Source organism: Chenopodium album, chromosome 25 (genome assembly GCF_948465745.1).
Source record: "Chenopodium album chromosome 25, dcCheAlbu1.1, whole genome shotgun sequence".
NCBI classification, from domain to species: domain Eukaryota; kingdom Viridiplantae; phylum Streptophyta; class Magnoliopsida; order Caryophyllales; family Amaranthaceae; genus Chenopodium; species Chenopodium album.
This window is the reverse complement of record NC_137858.1, coordinates 36300816-36318392: the sequence shown is the minus strand read 5'-3', so window position 1 is coordinate 36318392 and position 17577 is coordinate 36300816. Positions and strand designations below refer to the sequence as shown.

The window sequence follows — 17577 nt, the reverse complement described above, 5'->3', positions numbered from 1 at the left end:
ATTTGATAATTAAAAGAAAAGGTGGACGGTTCAAACCATCCGGTTAGCCTGTTAAGGTCTCGTAAGATCCATGGAAAGTATCTTACTCCCTTCCTTTCAGGATCCAAAATAGTCTAAAATTCTCCAAAAGTGAAGAATATAGTACATGAAATCAATCATTTTAAAAGAGTTTAGGACCTAGTACCAAAACCTCAAATGATGGTGGAAGATGTATCCCAAGGAGCAAGGTCATGTAATGCTTTTTGGAATAATATATGCCTATTAATTGGTCATGACACGAAAATAGATAAACTCATGATTGCATAATTTATGTAAATATATGTATTATATATTTAGTATATAATATATACAAAGTATATGTTTAAAAAAGATTAGCTCACTAAAATGTATGTTAAGTAAAGATTAGCACATGAATGCATTATTTATCTACTATTTTACAGCCCTAAAACTCTAATGCCCCAAAAGTTTGTATAGTCATCAATAAGCAGTGGTTGTACGCTTTCAGAAACTTATCAATGCACAGCCTAAGCCCCATCACACTGGAATACCATACAGGCCCTAGAATAAAGAGTGATTTTCTGAAATTCTCCAAGCAACTTTCAAAGTCTAATCATACAATAGCTTTATCATACCATCGTCATTCAAGCTTGTCCGAAAGGCTGATAGTGGTGATAATGCTCTTCTAAGAGCCTGCAGACACACATACAAGAAACAAATCAGTACCAAACACCAAAAGGCTAGTTTGACAGTATTTGACACAAAAAAACAGAGCATAAACAAGTCACTAAAGGGGGAAGAAACTACAATTAAAAAGCAAAAGCCACATGAGAAAATACAAGTTTATCTTCATGATAAACAAAAAGCCGCATATAACATGCACAGGCTGATGATATATATCAGACGGTCAGACCTAGAGGCTAGAGCTTAGTGTATCCTGAGGGAAAGTACACATTAGAACTAATCACAAAATAGCAAATTAGCCAACATCCGCACCCCGCAGGTAATTTCTCTCAAGTACAGAGATTAAATATCAATCAAGAATAGAAAGCATATATACAGAAGGCCACCTAAATCACTTCATATTTTGTTTAAACACACTACACAGAAAAGATGCGTAGAACACCAACTAATAAAATGAGTAGGCAAACATATGAATCCTCTACTAGCCATGAACACACATAGCTGAAATAAGTACATCACTAAGCACTCGAGTTAAATAATGGAAATAAGGCCACGCATGCAAGTTCATGAAGATCCACCTCAAGCATCAAAATCACACAATCACTCATCTATTTAGTAGGGGTCTTGTTTCACTCATGTTACTTCAATGACAATACACTACCAGGCTTTCTACCAAACTCAATTTCCACCAGTATAATCATCCCCAAGAACTTTTTGTTCACTAACAACAAGCAAATTTTGATGTTACCAGACTTATCACTTTATATATTCATTATTTTCAGGTTTTTTTTTTCTTATTATTTTAACAGAGGATTGACTAAAAATTGAGGAAGAATACACCTAATGCCACCAGCAGATAAATATATATATATATATATATATATATATATTGAAATTTTGAGTAAACAAGGGGGTAGGTATTTTATTGCCCATGCTTTATGGAAAGTTCAACCTCCTAAGGAATTCAAATTCACCCATTTTCACCTGTTGTTAATCAAAGCAATAGCACATTTGCAATAATAGCTTGTTTGTTTGCAATCAATTAATGCGGGCAGCGAAATTTCAAAGAAATGCTTGGCTCACTTGCTTGGTTAACATAATATTGGCCAAATGAAGGAAGACAGCTTCCTTAAAAGTTTGGGAATCAGGAATTCCCACATAACATGTAAAGTTATTTAACCAACCCCCTTGGTCATTCACAATTCCCATGGATATTCTAATGTAGACCAAACAAAGTAATTCCCATGAAACAATTCTTGATGCAACCAAGCTATCAAAGTATTAAACACTACCAAAAATCCAAATAATCACAGAACAACAAGCAATTTAAATGTGGGATGCCTCAATTTTAGCTAACACAATTCATACAAGGATTAAAATTTGAATTAATGAAAATCATCATATGACATTCATACATTACTTCCTAAATATCCTAAAGCATTAAGAAGAAGAAAGAAGTAATATAAAGCACAAACTGACAAACCTGAAAGCAAAAGTATACAGAGATTGTCATCCAAGATGAAAGTTAATGCAGGATTGAAGTACACCAAGGACAGAGCACCGTACTTCTTCCAGCACTTCAGCAGAAGACACCATACAGCAATTGCCAAAGTAATTACATGCTGTGATAAGCACTATCCTCAGTGCAGAATATAGAGAGAGTGAGATAGCTATTTCTTGGGAGGAGCGGGTGGTTGTAGATGGGGTTGTGGATAGTGTGGGTCGGGGTAGGGAAGAGTGTTGGGATTGATATGACCCTGCTGGATATGCCATCTGTATATGGGGTAAAGCATTTGATCAAACTGGTCTAGGCGTTGGTTCATGTACTGCTGAGAGGTGTGAATTTCTCGAATTCCAGAACGAATAGACTCCAAAGAAGCTTGCAGGGCAGCAAAGTCACAAGGCTGATTTGGAATGGACTGGGAGGAAGAACCACCTACATGTTCCTCATGCACGAAAACAGGAGAGGGGTTAGTTTGGTACTCCCTTTCACTCTTTTCCTCATCCTCCTCTTCCTCTCCATCACTTGCAAAGATTTCAGGAAATACCCAATTAGCTTGGTTCCTAATCGTTGTACGCTCAGGATTAGGCAAAAAGAATGCGGGTTTCTTATTAACTACCCACCGATACCTATCACCATCCTCCTGCAACCATCCCATATTTACAAGCTTAGGAATATCAAGGGTGGCAATATGGCCAACCGGTTGTATATGATCAAAGTCAAACCCTAAGGAAACCGCAATAGGAGTAACAAGTCCACCAATGACAATCGGGCTCTTCTTCTTAGACTTGCCTACAGCATGAAAATGCCGGGCAATGAAAGAGGCAGTATTCAAACGAACATCCGGGTACAACATGCTTTGTATCATTTCCATTTCCCACTCCCTAACAGTTCCTTGACTATCATGTCTCCCAAAAATAGTACTTGCCATTAACCTCTGCAAATATCGAAACACAGGGTTATGAATCCGAGAGGCTTTAGACGACTGAGGATTATATCCATTCGAGCCCGTAATTTGTCCCCAAACCAAACTCGGATCACTGTTATAATTCAATACATTACCACCTTTGGGTAACCCGTAAAATGCACCAAATTCATCTAAAGTTTTAAAGTATTCCCTGTTAAACATTCTAAACCAAACACCAGGAACATGGCCTTTAGGAACTTTAACAGTATTTTGTTGAAATGAACTCAAGAATTCTAAAGTAAGCTGTTGATAAGTATGGTATTGGTTCATCATCAAACTAGTCCACCCAACTCTATCAAATAACCATTCTAAATCAGATTTAATACCCAAAGCAGTAATACATTCATCACTAACAAACCTAGTTGCTACAATCCGACGAACTTTCAAACATTGAAAGCGATTAAAATGCTCATCATCGCGAAATTCAATAAGAGGAAAATCAGCATCTTTTAAGTTAAATTTAAAAGGGTTACCATCCATTTCAGGTTCCGAAGACGGGTAATGGTGATGATGGGATGAAGTTGGTTGTGCACGGCCCCTCTTGCTCCCCCGTGCACCGGACAATTTGTACTCAATTTCAAGATCAGAGTTAGAAGTATGGTTTTGATCGGAAATAGTGGTGGAATTTGGATGGGATGCAAGAATTACGGGTTCTTCAGGAGAAGGGTGGCCGTGCCATTGATGGGTTGAATTGGGTTGTGCACGGGCCCTCTTGTTTCTTCGTCGACCTGACATTTCTGTAGATCAGGCGATGAAAATGAGGAATTTGAAGCTTATATGGAATCTTGAGAAGGGAGAAATGGTGGAAATAGGAAGAAATTGAAGGGAGTAATAATGGCGGAAGAGGGGTTTTGAGGAGAGAGAAAGAGAGGTGTGACGGCCGTGCAATTTTAGTGGGAAAAGTGGGTTTAAGGGTCAGATACAATTACCGGTATAATTGCGGGGCCCGCGTTTTTGTTAACAGTCAGGCTACACATGCTTTAGCCCGTGCATCATGCACGGGTGTGCCGTGTCGTATACGGCCAAACGGCTTTGTTGAGTGCCATTTATGGTGTGCAAGGATAGTTCAAATTGCCAAATTGGTCTCACTCAAAGAATTACTCTTGTACATTTTGTGGCACAAACTAATAAGTATACTCCATTTTGTGGCAAAACAAGTATTTGTATCTATTTAAATGGAACCGAGGTATTCAATCTCTAACCTAAGTAAATCGTTAAATTCTAGGTTACCAAAGTGGAATTGTTGCAAAAATATAAGCAATCTGTTTAATGTTTCTTGAAAAATGCTAAACCCTATAGGTCAAGTGAATACTTGTTTTCATATAGAAAATCGAAATCTACGAGAAAAAGCATCATTGGAAACAAAATCTGTGGTATTTCCTTACTTTGAGGAGAATCCTGAGGTTACGGTAAACTCGGGAGAGCATAAATCCTAGTACGACGGTCCGACCAAGGTGTTTTTTTTGAAACCTCTTGTCTCCAAGAGTAATAAGCCGGCGTCTTCTCAGATAGTTCACCCGTTGTCCAAGTTGAGAAATATTATTCTGAAACTTTGAGGATATGTAACTTTGTCTCCGGGTGTCCGATCGAGGTGAATGTTTTTTTCAAATTGGGTGTCTCAACGAGATTTACATTTCCGAAACACTGGCTAAGTAAAATTTGAAAAACACCTCTAAAAGAGAAATTGGAACGTTGCCTTTAAATGGGTATATTTGGTAAATTCATTCATGATACCAAATGCTACTTATGTAATTTATCACAACATCTCCCTAGTATCCACTATACTAGTCCATATATAATATTTATGATTCATACAACACCACACAGGTGACACAGCCACAACCTAAGTACTACTTATATAACTAGATAAATATAAAGCCTCTATGGTGTATGTAATACAACTAATAGATTTTTCCCTAGATATCATCATAAACCAAGGTTTGCCATGGTGGTACAGCACCGTTTGCCATTTTCTGAAGTTGCAGATCAAATCTAGGTCCTTGCATTTTTATTGTTATTATTTTTTTTCCTAAGAATGTATTGCATCTTTCTGTTTCAAAATGGCAAGGTAGTTAAGAGCAGTAGAGCACAATCAGTAATGCAAAGGTATATAAGATGCAGAGCATCTTCTTTGATAAGCACCCTCCAGATTTCAGTAGAAAGAACATGCCAAAAAGCACATTCAGCAATAATCACCAAACCGAACAATAAATTTCAAATGGGACAATTAATTCAATCAACATCCTAGTCCTTTTCAGAGTATACAAGTGCACAAAAACACAAAATGTGATGACTTTCCTCCCTTATCCTTCACATAATTCCCTCTTTATCACCCACACAATTCATTGGTTTTCGACGCACCAGCTAAGATGCATCCGCATTCAAAATTCATGGCAGTTTCTCCACCTCATAATACCATCTTACCACATAATCTAACATTGTCTTATCTTGATCTTCCTGCAGGCTGCAGCATGCACCTTTCTGGAAAACCATCACCTTTCTTTCTTTAATCAAATCACTTTTAACTTTACTTTTTGGAACTACAAATTAGCCAAAAGTAATGGCAGCATCTGAGTCAAACACTAAACTCTTAGAGGAGCTAGAAGAACTCAGTCAAACCCTTTACCAGTCTCACATTACTGCAACCAGAAGAACTGCATCACTTGTCCTCCCTCGGTCTTCAGCCCCCTCGATACCTACTGCTGATGAAGCTGACACTGCTACAAATGAAGACAGCAAGCCCATTTCCAGGCCCAGGTCCAGGAGAATGTCCTTATCTCCCTGGCGTTCTCGAGCCAAGGAGGATCTTGCTCATGAAAATGAGCAACAGAAGAAAGAAAAAGAAAGTGATGTTAAGCTATTTGATCATGAGGATACATCATCAACAGACAAGAAGGGTATTTGGAAATGGAAGCCAATGCGAGCTCTGTCACATATTGGAATGCAGAAACTAAGCTGCTTGTTTTCTGTGGAAGTTGTTACAGCTCAGGGTCTTCCAGCATCCATGAATGGGCTAAGGCTCTCAGTTTGTGTGAGGAAGAAGGAGACAAAAGATGGGGCAGTGAATACTATGCCTTCAAGAGTTTCCCAAGGAGCAGCTGATTTTGAGGAGACCTTGTTTGTTAAATGCCATGTTTACTGGGCACAAGTTGGTGACAAACAACAGCTGAAATTCGAACCAAGACCCTTTCTAATTTATCTTTTTGCAATTGATGCAGCAGAGCTCGATTTTGGAAGAAGCTCGGTGGATTTGAGCCGCCTTATCCAGGATTCTCTAGAGAAAAATGCTGAAGGTTCCAGGATACGACAGTGGGACACGAGTTTTGACCTTTCAGGAAAGGCAAAAGGTGGACAACTGTTACTGAAATTAGCATTCCAGATCATGGAAAAAGATGGAGGAACTGGATTGTTCAGTCAGCTCGAGGGGGGATTGAAGCCAGGAAAAGCAAAAGCCTCTTCAACATTTGGACGGAAGCAGTCAAAATCATCATTCAGCATACCAAGTCCCAAGTTGTCGAGCCGCTCTGAAGTCTGGACTCCATCTCGCACAGGAACAACTGCTGATTTTCAAGGTATTGATGATCTTAATCTTGATGAGCCTGCTCCTGTACCTGAACCTGAACCTCAGAAGCCAAAAGAAGAAGAAGAGTCAGGTATTGAGGAAGTTGATCTTCCAGATTTTGAAGTGGTGGATAAAGGAGTGGAAATTCAGAACACTGGTGAAACCAATGAAGATGAAGAGCTTACTGAAAAAGCAGAAAATGGGTCTTCAACAAGTGAGGTTGTAAAGGAAGTGGTACATGATCACGTTCACCTGACAAGATTAACAGAGCTGGATTCAATAGCCCAGCAGATTAAAGCTCTTGAATCAATGATGGGTGAAGAAAATGCAGAACAATATAATGAAAATGAAGAAGAAATATATGATGCAGAAAAGCTTGATGCTGATGAAGAGAATGTAACAATGGAATTCCTGCAGATGCTTGAGGATGAGGAAGCAGTTAATGATTATAAACAGTTGCAGAATAAAATGCCTATGGCTTCTAAAACTAAGAAAACTGCTGATGATGCCGAGTCTATAAGTGTTTTTCTACCAGACCTTGGAAAGGGTTTGGGATGTGTAGTTCAGACTAGAAATGGAGGGTTCTTAACTGCGACAAATCCTTTTAACATCGAGGTATCAAAGACAGACCCTCCAAAGCTTGCAATGCAGATATCTAGACCTTTTGTTATAACTTCAGACAAATCAATCAATGGGTTTGAGATATTTCAGAGGATGGCTGCTAGTGGGGTTGAACAGCTTAGCTCAGAAGTGCTATCCCTGATGCCCATAGAAGAGCTGATAGGGAAAACAGCAGAACAGGTAGCTTTTGAAGGCATTGCATCCACAATTATCAGTGGTAGAAAGAAAGAGGGTGCCAGTTCAAGTGCTGCTCGTACCCTTGCTACCATTAAACAGATTGCAAGCGCTTTGGGCACTGGCAGGAAAGAACGCATCACAACAGGGCTTTGGCATGTCAATGAAGATCCACTAACAGCTGATGAAATCCTGGCGTTCTCAATGCAGAAGATTGAGGCTATGGCAATTGATGCTCTAAAAATACAGGCAGAGATAGCTGAAGAAGAGGCTCCTTTTGAGGTTTCTCCACTTGGTGGGAAGGCACTAATCAGCGGACAAAAAGACAAAAACCATCCTCTTGCTTCGGCAGTTCCACTTGATGATTGGATGAAAGATAACAAGCTAGAAGAGTCAGAGAGCATCACACTGTTGATGGTAGTTCAGCTGCGTGATCCCCTTAGGAGATATGAGGCTGTTGGTGGGCCTGCCATAGTATTAATTCATGCTACTCCTGAGGAAAAACAAGAGAAAAATGAACAGATTAAATTTAGAGTGGCTAGTTTGCATGTTGGGGGCATGAAAGTTCAAACAGGACAAAAGAAGAGTGCTTGGGATACTGAAAAGCAGAGACTCACTGCTATACAGTGGCTGATAGCATATAACATGGGAAAGGCAGCAAAAAAAGGAAAATCTCCAAGCTCAAAGGGCCAGGATCTATTATGGAGCATTTCATCAAGAATAGTTGCAGATATGTGGCTCAAGTCGATAAGAAATCCAGATGTAAAATTCACAAAGTAATAGTGGCATTTTTCCTCTTTCATGTACTTAAACCCTTGTCAAACATATTAATTTATTTTTTTTATTTAAAGTTGCATCCTACTCCACCCACAGAAACAAAAAAATGTAAGCAAGCACAACAAAATGGTGACTCTATATATAATAATGAATTAAATGTTTACTAGTCTCCAAAAGAAAATGTATCAGGTAGGTAGCCTTATTCACATTGGAGCAGGACATTCTGTGAATACATGTTCATTTTATTTTTCAAAGTAAATTACAAATAACATATGTTCATCAACATTCCACTGATTTTACCAATAACTAGTTAAATGAAGCAAAAAAAATTTGGGAAAATAAATCTTATTTGGAATAATACAATATAGCACAACAAATTTATATTCAACTCGATAAGTGTTATTCATCATTATTCAACTGATTTTACCAATACTAAGTTCAATAAAGCAAAATGTTTTTAAGATAATATATCTTATTTTGAACAATATAGCACAAAAAATTTATATTACACTCAATAAGTTTCAATTTACTTTGACTAAAGTTAAGCTCAGCATTCAATACCGAAAAGAAAATTCTGGGGTTTGAGAGGGTAATGGATTAAAGACATAATTCCACTGTTCTTTTTTACTTGACCCACTTTTACACTATTCACATCTCCTCCTTTGGTCATCTTTTGTGAGCTATATGGAAATATATATATATATATATATATATATATATATATATTCAATTAGGATCTTATTAAAATTGACTTAATTAAGAATGTACTATCATTTTATCTAGTTTTATAAAATTTACTTACTGAGAATTTCAGTTACTGAGGTTAAAGTTGTGCATTGGCAAGCATGAAATGAATTAGGTCAAGTAACAAAGAACGGAGAGAGTATTTAATTGCAGAAATTTCTTCTAGAAGCAAATCAAAGTCTCCGGCATATGATTTTCATTGGTTATTTCAGGGTTATCATACTGATGATCCTGCTCTTACAGTTGCACCCCAAAAATTGGCAACAATTCCAGGTTCAATACTCAAAATATACCATGATGGATCCAGTCCTAAGAAACTATTTAGCCTTTCATATAAAGTTCAACCCATAAGATTAATGTACGAAGTTAGAACCCTACAACATTCTCACGACATACATCCTTGCACAAAGCTAAATCAAGCTCACTGCCTTTTGGAACAGCATGCCTATACTTTTTTATACTGATCTGCAAAATGGGATACATCTATGATCTAGACCTCCCAAGAAGCAAAAATATAAACAATGGAGCCACAATTACATATTCAAGACACTATTTGAGTCCACCAAGTTATAATAAAGTGATTAGGAACTAGGGACACAACCCATGGGCCATGGCTGTGTAAGATAACAAACTTTGACAATATTGAACTCTAATCTCCGAACATATAATTCACATTGAAAGAGCCCCCATAAACTAAACTGATTCATATCCACCGAGATCGAGGTTATAACTAACCATTATCTATCATAGATTTCCCACTTCTACAAAGGCGTGCACCATTGATGTAACAGTGATTTAGAGATTGGGCATATAAGGTGAGAGGCATTCTTTGACCAAAAGAATTGATGGGTTTTACAGGTTACAATCTTACAGATAGAGGCATTCTTTGAACAATCAAATCATCAACTCCATACTACATTTAAATTAAGATTCTTTCTAAGTTAGTAAGACTTCAAATACAGCTTTTTGTTTTGTTTTGTTTGTAAGTATCTAACACATGACTTGATCAACATACCCACTTAATTGTCAAGAATGGATGCATTAATTGAAATACCATTTGAAAATCCATGCTAAAATCATGCAATTGAAAGTGCTAAACTAAGGCAGCCAAGACTAAAACAAACCTTCAATGCTAGCACAGAGGAAAAAGGACAAACTCACTCTCTCTCAAGCATTTCGTCGAACAATTAAGCTGCATCATGATTCATGAATCCAGCCTTCATCTACAATCCCACTTTAAAATGTTAGGGAAATCGAAAACCCAGCAATCATCATTTATGGGATTTGTCGAAATAAGTACAGTAGTTGCATGTCTCATGAAATGGTGGAATTGAACGATTAATAAGCAAAAGTAAGGAGAGAGAATTCACTGGAATTCATAAACATCCAAAGATGAATTCCTATAAACAACTCATCTTTACTTGAACTAGGAAATTGGGTCTTGGAGTATTGGGGTAATTCATAGGTTATCTTTTGATTAGGCTTAACAACCGCCCCTCATGTGGCGCCATAATTTGCCACCATAACTATTTTCTTTTTTTTTTTTTTTTTTTTTTTTGAGAAACCATAACTATTTTCTAGTACCTCTTAATTTTTGACATATATCCGTCGGTCCGTTCTATTATGAAAATACAAAAAAATTAAAAATAAATTTTAAAAATAAAAAAAAAAACTAAATTAAATAATAATAATAATAATACTAGAATGGTAGTCATTTCTGACAGAATTTTTCAAAAATTGAAAATTACAATTGTACATATGATAGACATAAGCCCATAACTATCATATGTACAATTGTACATATGATAGACATAAGCCCATAAGAGAAAAATTAGACGCAATTTTTAAGATGCACCATGGTGCACCTAGAAATAGGTGCACCACGCCTACATTTTTGAACATTTAGTATAAAAATCTGAACTATTGCAAATTTTGAACATGTAGTAATATAAAAACATCTGAACATCGCAAATTTTGAACATTTAGTTAAATATTTTGAACAATTGCAATAAATCACGCCTAGACTTTTGAACATTTAGTATAAAAATCTGAACAATTGCAAAATTTGAACATGTAGTAAAAACATCTGAACATCGCAAATTTTGAACATTTAGCTAAAAATTTTGAACAATTGCAATAAATCACGCCTAGACTTTTGAACATTTAGTAAAAAAATCTGAACAATCGTGAATTTTGAACATTTAGTAAAAAAATCTGAACATCGCAACTTTTGAACATTTAGAACAAAAATCTGAACAATCGCAATGCACCACGCCTATATTTTTGAACATTTAATTATAAAATATGAACAATAACAAAATTTGAACATTTAGTAAAAGCATCTGAACAATCGCAAATTTTGAATTATTACGAGTCAAACAAATTATGAAAGAAGTTTGTCTGACTCGTAATAATTTAATAATTTTGTAATATAATCTGAACATTAACTATATACAAAATGAACATTTCTTTATAAAATATGAACATAAAAATTGCATGTTTATGTTCAGTTTTTGTGACGTGTTCATATTTTTTTACTAAATGTTCATTTTTTGTAAAATGTTCAATTTTTTTTATTAAATGTTCAAAAGTATAGACATGGTGCACCTAGAACTAGGTGCACCATGGTGCACATAATACTAATTGAAAATTAGATGACTTGTTTCAAAAAAAAAAAGATTAGATGACTAAGGGCCTGTTCACATTTACTTAATTTCAGTTCAGTTCAGTTCAGTTCAGCTCTTAATTTCCCTCTCACATAAAATATTTATTTCAGTTCAGTTCAGCTCTTAATTTCCCTCTCACATAAAATATTCATTTCAGTTCAGTTCCGTTCTAATCAGTTCAGTTCAGTTCAGCTTCAATTAGTTCAATTCAGCTCAGTTAAGTAAATATGAATAGACCCTAAGTTTAAAAGTGCGTTCTTTTTACGTTTAAAAAAACAAAATAATAATAAGTTTCAATGTTAATTAATCCCTGTCATACTTCATATTAGTGAAGGGGTACGGGTACTATAAAGTTGAAGTTATATTGTAAATGACCTAAGTTTTTTTTTTTTTTTTTTTTTTGACAACCACCAAGCTTAGCATTTTATTAACTCAATAAGTTTGAAAGATCATTACAAATCGCCGCATGTAAATCCGGGGGATACTCTTCAAGCCATACACAAAACTCATTGAAACTACTACTAAGCAAAGCAAGTTCATGGGCAACACCATTCCCTAGCCTTTTAACAAAGGAGAAAGTGCAAGTTAAGCACTCCTTACTTAAATGAATAATGTCCTTAACAACACTCCCAAAAGCATTCGGTGGCGAAATGCCTTTTTCCATATGATGAAACAACTTAATGTTGTCGGTCTCCAACACAAAGTTTCCGAACCCAGCCTCAAGAGCAATCAATAAGCTTTGCCGCATAGCGATAGCTTCCCCTACGTCTACCTCAAAACTGCCTTTGAAAGACGAGCAATAAGCGAGGAGAACATCACCATCTGCGTCCCTTAAGATACCCCCAACACCGAGGCTCTACTGTACGTGAAAGGAGGCATCAGTATTCAGTTTCAACACGCCCAAATGCGGAGCTTTCCACACCGAACCCAAGTGCTGAACAGGAGACTCGAGCTTGCCCCTTTCTGCCGCTTCTGCATACTCACCCACTAAGCCAACTGCCTTGTGTATAACATCACTCTCTAGCTTACGTTTTTTCTCAAACACCCAAGCGTTACGCTTCAGCCACACACCCCATGCCAAGCTCCAGAAAATGTCCCACCATCTCGAATCTTTAATCTTTCCATAGACCTTAGCACTCCAATCACGCAAAGAATCAGCTTGGTCGCTCCTTATGTCCAGCCTCAAAACAGGATGTTCCCAAATAGGCCTCACAATAGAACAATAAAGCAGCATATGCATAGTAGACTCCTCAAACTCGCCACACATTGGACAGAGATGATCCACCATCATTCCCCAGGCCACCAAGCCGCACTCTAACAGGCAAAGCTTCCTTGATAGCTCTCCACGCAAACAGCTTGATCTTGGGAGGTATCTTAGCATGCCATATGTTCTTCCATTTAAAAGGAGTAATCTCCATGGAGGATAATGCCCTGCTTAATTCTTCATCTTCAATTAAAAAATTGTAGGCGCTTGATAGGTTGTCGTACACCTGTCAAAAATAAATTCCTAACAAAACCAACTAACAATGTAGTAGGGTAAGTAGGGTCGAATCCACAGGGAGATGGTATTAATCTAACCTCTAAGAAATTGGAGAAACTAACCTATGTCATGAAATTCAGATAGAAAAGTAGTCTAAATTAAAAAAAAGAAATAAAACAATTAATAAAAAGACCTAGGGTTATGGTTCACCATGTTTATAATTCTAAATCTATCAGAAATCAATAACAATTCAATAAACCAATTATCTAGAGTAATTGTTAAGCCTACGGTCGGGTCTTAACGCTCTCAATTCAACATATGTAGTTCGGTCGCTAACATAATCAGAATTGCTAATTGTAGGGAAGCCTCTAACAGTAAGATCTTTCGATTCAAACTCTTATTAACATGAATTAATCATACAATTGATCAGATTGCAAGATTAACAATAAAACACTATCAATTAGAGAAATCAATAATCAAAATATTAAAATTATCAATCAAGATTCATAATATAAACATGGATTCCCAAACCCTAGAAATAAAACTACTCTAGCATGAAATAAATAAATAAAACTAGATCTAAGGAATAAAACATAATAAAAAGCAAGAAAATAGAAATAAAATACCTCAATGAATTAAAATAGTAAACCCAAGAATCATCCATGGAAGAATCCATGGAGATGCCATGAGAAACTAGGGTTCAAGAGAAAACTCAAAAGAACGTAAAATAAAAAAGATGTAAAAGGCATAAGGGAAAAATAATATCCCTTGAGTATTTATATTATCCTAAAACTAATCTAAAAATAAATAAATACATAAGTATAATGCTATTGGATGACAATTGATGACATGGCACGAGGGAAGCAAGGATGCGAGTGGTTCATCATCACCACCCGACCAGACCCGCGGCCGCAGGTGGTTCCCGCGCCCTGGCAGTGGCGGCAGCAGCCTCAAGGGGGCGCGGGACAGGGGCGCAGCCACCCCTGCGGTTGGCTGGTTGCATCGACTAGATTGAAATGCTCATAACTTCTGTTCTAGGAATCTTCTCGGGGCGTGTGACCTATCATTGGAAATCTCTTTAAGTCTAGTTTTCAACGCAACTTGAATCGCATCAATCTGATCTGTATAACTCAAGATATGATCAAAAGAGTGAGCAAAGGTCATTTTTAATACCTTGCAAACCTTTGTTTTTCCTCGTTTCTAACTCAAATTCATTTCCGTAAAGTGCATAACGACCCTTGTGGATGCTATATTCATTCTTCACGCATATTTATCTCATACTAAGCTTCCACAATCACATATACTTCATTGAGCGACCTCGATTCATCGACGTTACATCCTTTTATTGTCTTATTCTTCCATAACTACTCCGAAAGCGTCCAAATAGTTATAGAAACTACCTGAAACATTAAGAAAACACAAATGAAGCGTAATAGAGCACAAAATGAACAACTTATGCATTTGCAACCTAAAAAGAAACAAAAGACTCAAAAAGCAACTAAAAAACTAGCATAAACGTGCCTATAAACTCTATATAAATATGACTCATCAGCGCTTTTAACACTGTATTGCCCATCCTTTGATAAGTGCCAACTCCATTCATCACAATCTTCAAACAAAGGGATAGGAATGCTGCTTATGTCATCCACTTCTCTCTGAGTAAAAAGTTCGGCCAGCAAGTTCAAATCTCATTTCTTATCTTCAAACAAATCCTTCACTAAAATTGGAACATTTTCCCCATCAGCTTTAGGCGATAAAATGCGATAGTTGGGTAGATTTGGGACCCATGGGTCCTCCCAAATATTTATGTTGCTTCCCCCTCCTATTATCTTCCTTGCCCCTCTTTCAATTACATTCTTTGCACTCAAGATTGACCTCCAAGTGAAGCTCATTCCCGATACAACTTTAGCACCAAAAAAATCCGAGGAGGGAAAATACTTCCCTTTGAGAACCCGAGGTATCAAAGATTCCTCATTGGTAAGAATCCTCCAAGCTTGTTTAGCTAACATAGCTTTGTTAAAAAGCTGCATATTTCGAAACCCCAAACCCCCATTATTTTTTGAACGATACAATTTGTTCTAAGCCATCCAACAAGTCTTTCGTTCCTCACCTTTTTGGCCCATAAGAAGTTTCTACACATCTTTTCTACCTCATTTAAAATGCTCACGGGTATAGAAAAGCATTGCATAGCATAAATAGGGATCGCTTGGGCCACCGATTTGAATTTCTCGACCGACTTGAGATAAAAATTTCTCTTTCCACCCCTTGAGCTTCTTCCAGACTCTATCTTGAACACTCTGAAAAACCTGCTTTTTAGACCCACCAATGTAAGTTGGTAGCCCTAAATATTTATCATGTCCCTCGACAGCCTTAAAAGATAACTTCATCTGAAGCATATTTTTCTTCTCATGATCAATGTTTCGGCTAAAAGACACCTCCGATTTTTCCATATTCAATTTCTGGCCTGACGCTAGCTTTTAGGTTGCAAGAATGTCCAGGACTCTATCAGTTTCTTCCTCATTTGCCCGAACAAACAAAAGACTATCATCTGCAAAGAAAAGGTGAGTAATGGGCTCAACATGTCTCCCAATTTTCACCCCATGAATGACTTTTCTCCTTTCAGCATCCCGAAGAAGAGCAGAAAGCCCCTCAGCACACATAATAAACAAGAAAGGAGAAAGGGGATCACCCTGTCGGAGCCCTCTACTTGGCTTGAAAACTCTAGAAGGTTGCCCATTCACAAGAACATCAAAAGAAGCAGAGGAGACACATTTCATAATATTTTTTACAAAACCTTCCGGAAAGCCAAACTTTGTCATCATATTCTCCAAAAAGATCCATTCTACTCTGTCATAAGCTTTACTCATGTCAAGCTTAAGACAAAGAAAGCCTTTTTTTCCAGTCTTTTTCTTCCGCAAATAATGAAAACATAACCTAAGTAGTCCCTAAAAGCTGATCATTTTTTTAACAAAAAAATGCAATTTTGCATCACAACACAAGTATCCCAAACAAAAATAAAATGAAAACCACACGCACCACATACATATAGAACTAGTTAGGTTTAGTTAAACTTGATCAAGTATTTTTTTTTTACGGGAACTTGATCAAGTTCAATGAGTTGTATTAGTTACTTCCTCCGTTTTCTTTTACTTGCAACACACCTTTTAAGCACGCAGTTTTAGGAGATGATTAGTGAGGGTAAACGAGAGATTTTATCAATATAATTTTTACACAAAAATTAGAATATGGTTAAGTATCATTTGTAAAAATTATAATGAAAAATTTGTCCGTTTAGATTGCATAAACCCGATCTCAAAACACGTGTCACAAGGCTATGTTGCAAGTAAAAGAAAACGGAGGAAGTATATAATAAAGTAATTAAAATTAAGGTTATAATTAGTTTAGTTTAGTAAAATTCAGGTGAAGTGAACAAACTGTTATATATATATCTTAAAATAGAGAAAAAGAATACTAAAACAGTAAAATCTAGTTTTATGAGATTGAGGACACCATTGAGGGTTTGATATGCCCTTAAATGTGGACAATATTGTGGGAATACGTTTTTAAACTGATGCAATTAGGGAATAAATTTATATTTTAGCAATTTCTAAGGAAATCGTTCCTAACTTTATACGATTTTCTAGTATGTATTTATTGCTTATACTACATCCGTCTCCTTTTGATAGTCCCTTATGGGCAAATTTTAGTCCCAAAATGTTCACCCCATTTGTTTATTCCAACAACCATTAATATTAATTTTTTACCAAAATTTTCTCCAATTTGCAATAATATTTGTGCAAATTTAACTTTCTCATGTAAATTTTGTTTTCCCATTTATTTTTATTACTTTCTCTCTCTACTTTTTTGCATATCAAATGTCAATTTACCTTTTCAATTTACCTTTTTCCGTGAAAAATGCCCATGAGGGACTATTAAAAGGGGACGGAGGAAGTACGTAGCCCTAAGCGCTATATATAACATTTTCCTTAATGTAATTCTCGTAATAAAAAAAGCATCTTAATTGGGTAAGTGATAAAGATTATTGTGGGTCTAAAGTATACTATATGATATATGTATTGGTTTTTGTAAAACTTTATATATGCATTAAATTTATTTTAAAATATAAAATAAAAGCTCCATTTAAATTTTAAAGTATCGTACAATATATATAGGGCTACGTATATCCTTATCCCGCCATTATATGAATTCGACATGGACGTCTTCCATCACTCTCTCTCCAGTTGAGAAGGCTTTTCAATGACAATGTCAAAGTCGACGTTATTAGTTGTACGTGGGCAAATGAGAAGCATGTAAAGGAATGTATTGATCACGTAGGCAAATCTATGCAGTTGCATGACTCATAGCTTACGAGGCTCCTACTAGGCATTATTAGTATTAGTCGCA

General features: G+C 36.4%; 2 protein-coding genes and 1 pseudogene across 2 annotated transcripts; 1 reads left to right on the top strand and 2 right to left on the bottom strand.

The window, feature by feature from the left end:
• Positions 1–272: 272 nt before the first annotated feature.
• On the bottom strand, positions 273–4222 carry LOC145615220 (uncharacterized). The gene is made up of 2 exons (XM_081670287.1): positions 2165–4222; positions 273–690 (listed from the first exon to the last, which is right to left on the bottom strand). Exon 1 carries the CDS (start codon positions 3882–3884, stop codon positions 2352–2354), a length of 1533 nt encoding a protein of 510 aa, XP_081526413.1. The 5' UTR covers positions 3885–4222; the 3' UTR covers positions 273–690; positions 2165–2351.
• A 1312-nt stretch (positions 4223–5534) lies between these two features.
• On the top strand, positions 5535–8446 carry LOC145613453 (protein PLASTID MOVEMENT IMPAIRED 1 pseudogene; annotated as a pseudogene).
• A 3674-nt stretch (positions 8447–12120) lies between these two features.
• LOC145614074 (uncharacterized) lies at positions 12121–12933 on the bottom strand. Its single transcript, XM_081669075.1, has 2 exons — positions 12616–12933; positions 12121–12549 (listed from the first exon to the last, which is right to left on the bottom strand). The coding sequence occupies exons 1-2, from the start codon at positions 12931–12933 to the stop codon at positions 12121–12123; spliced, it is 747 nt and encodes a 248-aa protein (XP_081525201.1).
• Positions 12934–17577: the final 4644 nt, after the last annotated feature.

Coding starts and splice junctions, on each gene's coding strand:
- LOC145614074 (XM_081669075.1), bottom strand. CDS start 12,933: ATGCATATGCTGCTTTATTGTTCTATTGTGAGGCCTATTTGGGAACAT. Junction 12,550..12,615: donor CTGTTCAGCACTTGGGTTCG/GTGTGGAAAGCT, acceptor CACGTACAGTAG/AGCCTCGGTGTTGGGGGTAT.
- LOC145615220 (XM_081670287.1), bottom strand. CDS start 3,884: ATGTCAGGTCGACGAAGAAACAAGAGGGCCCGTGCACAACCCAATTCA.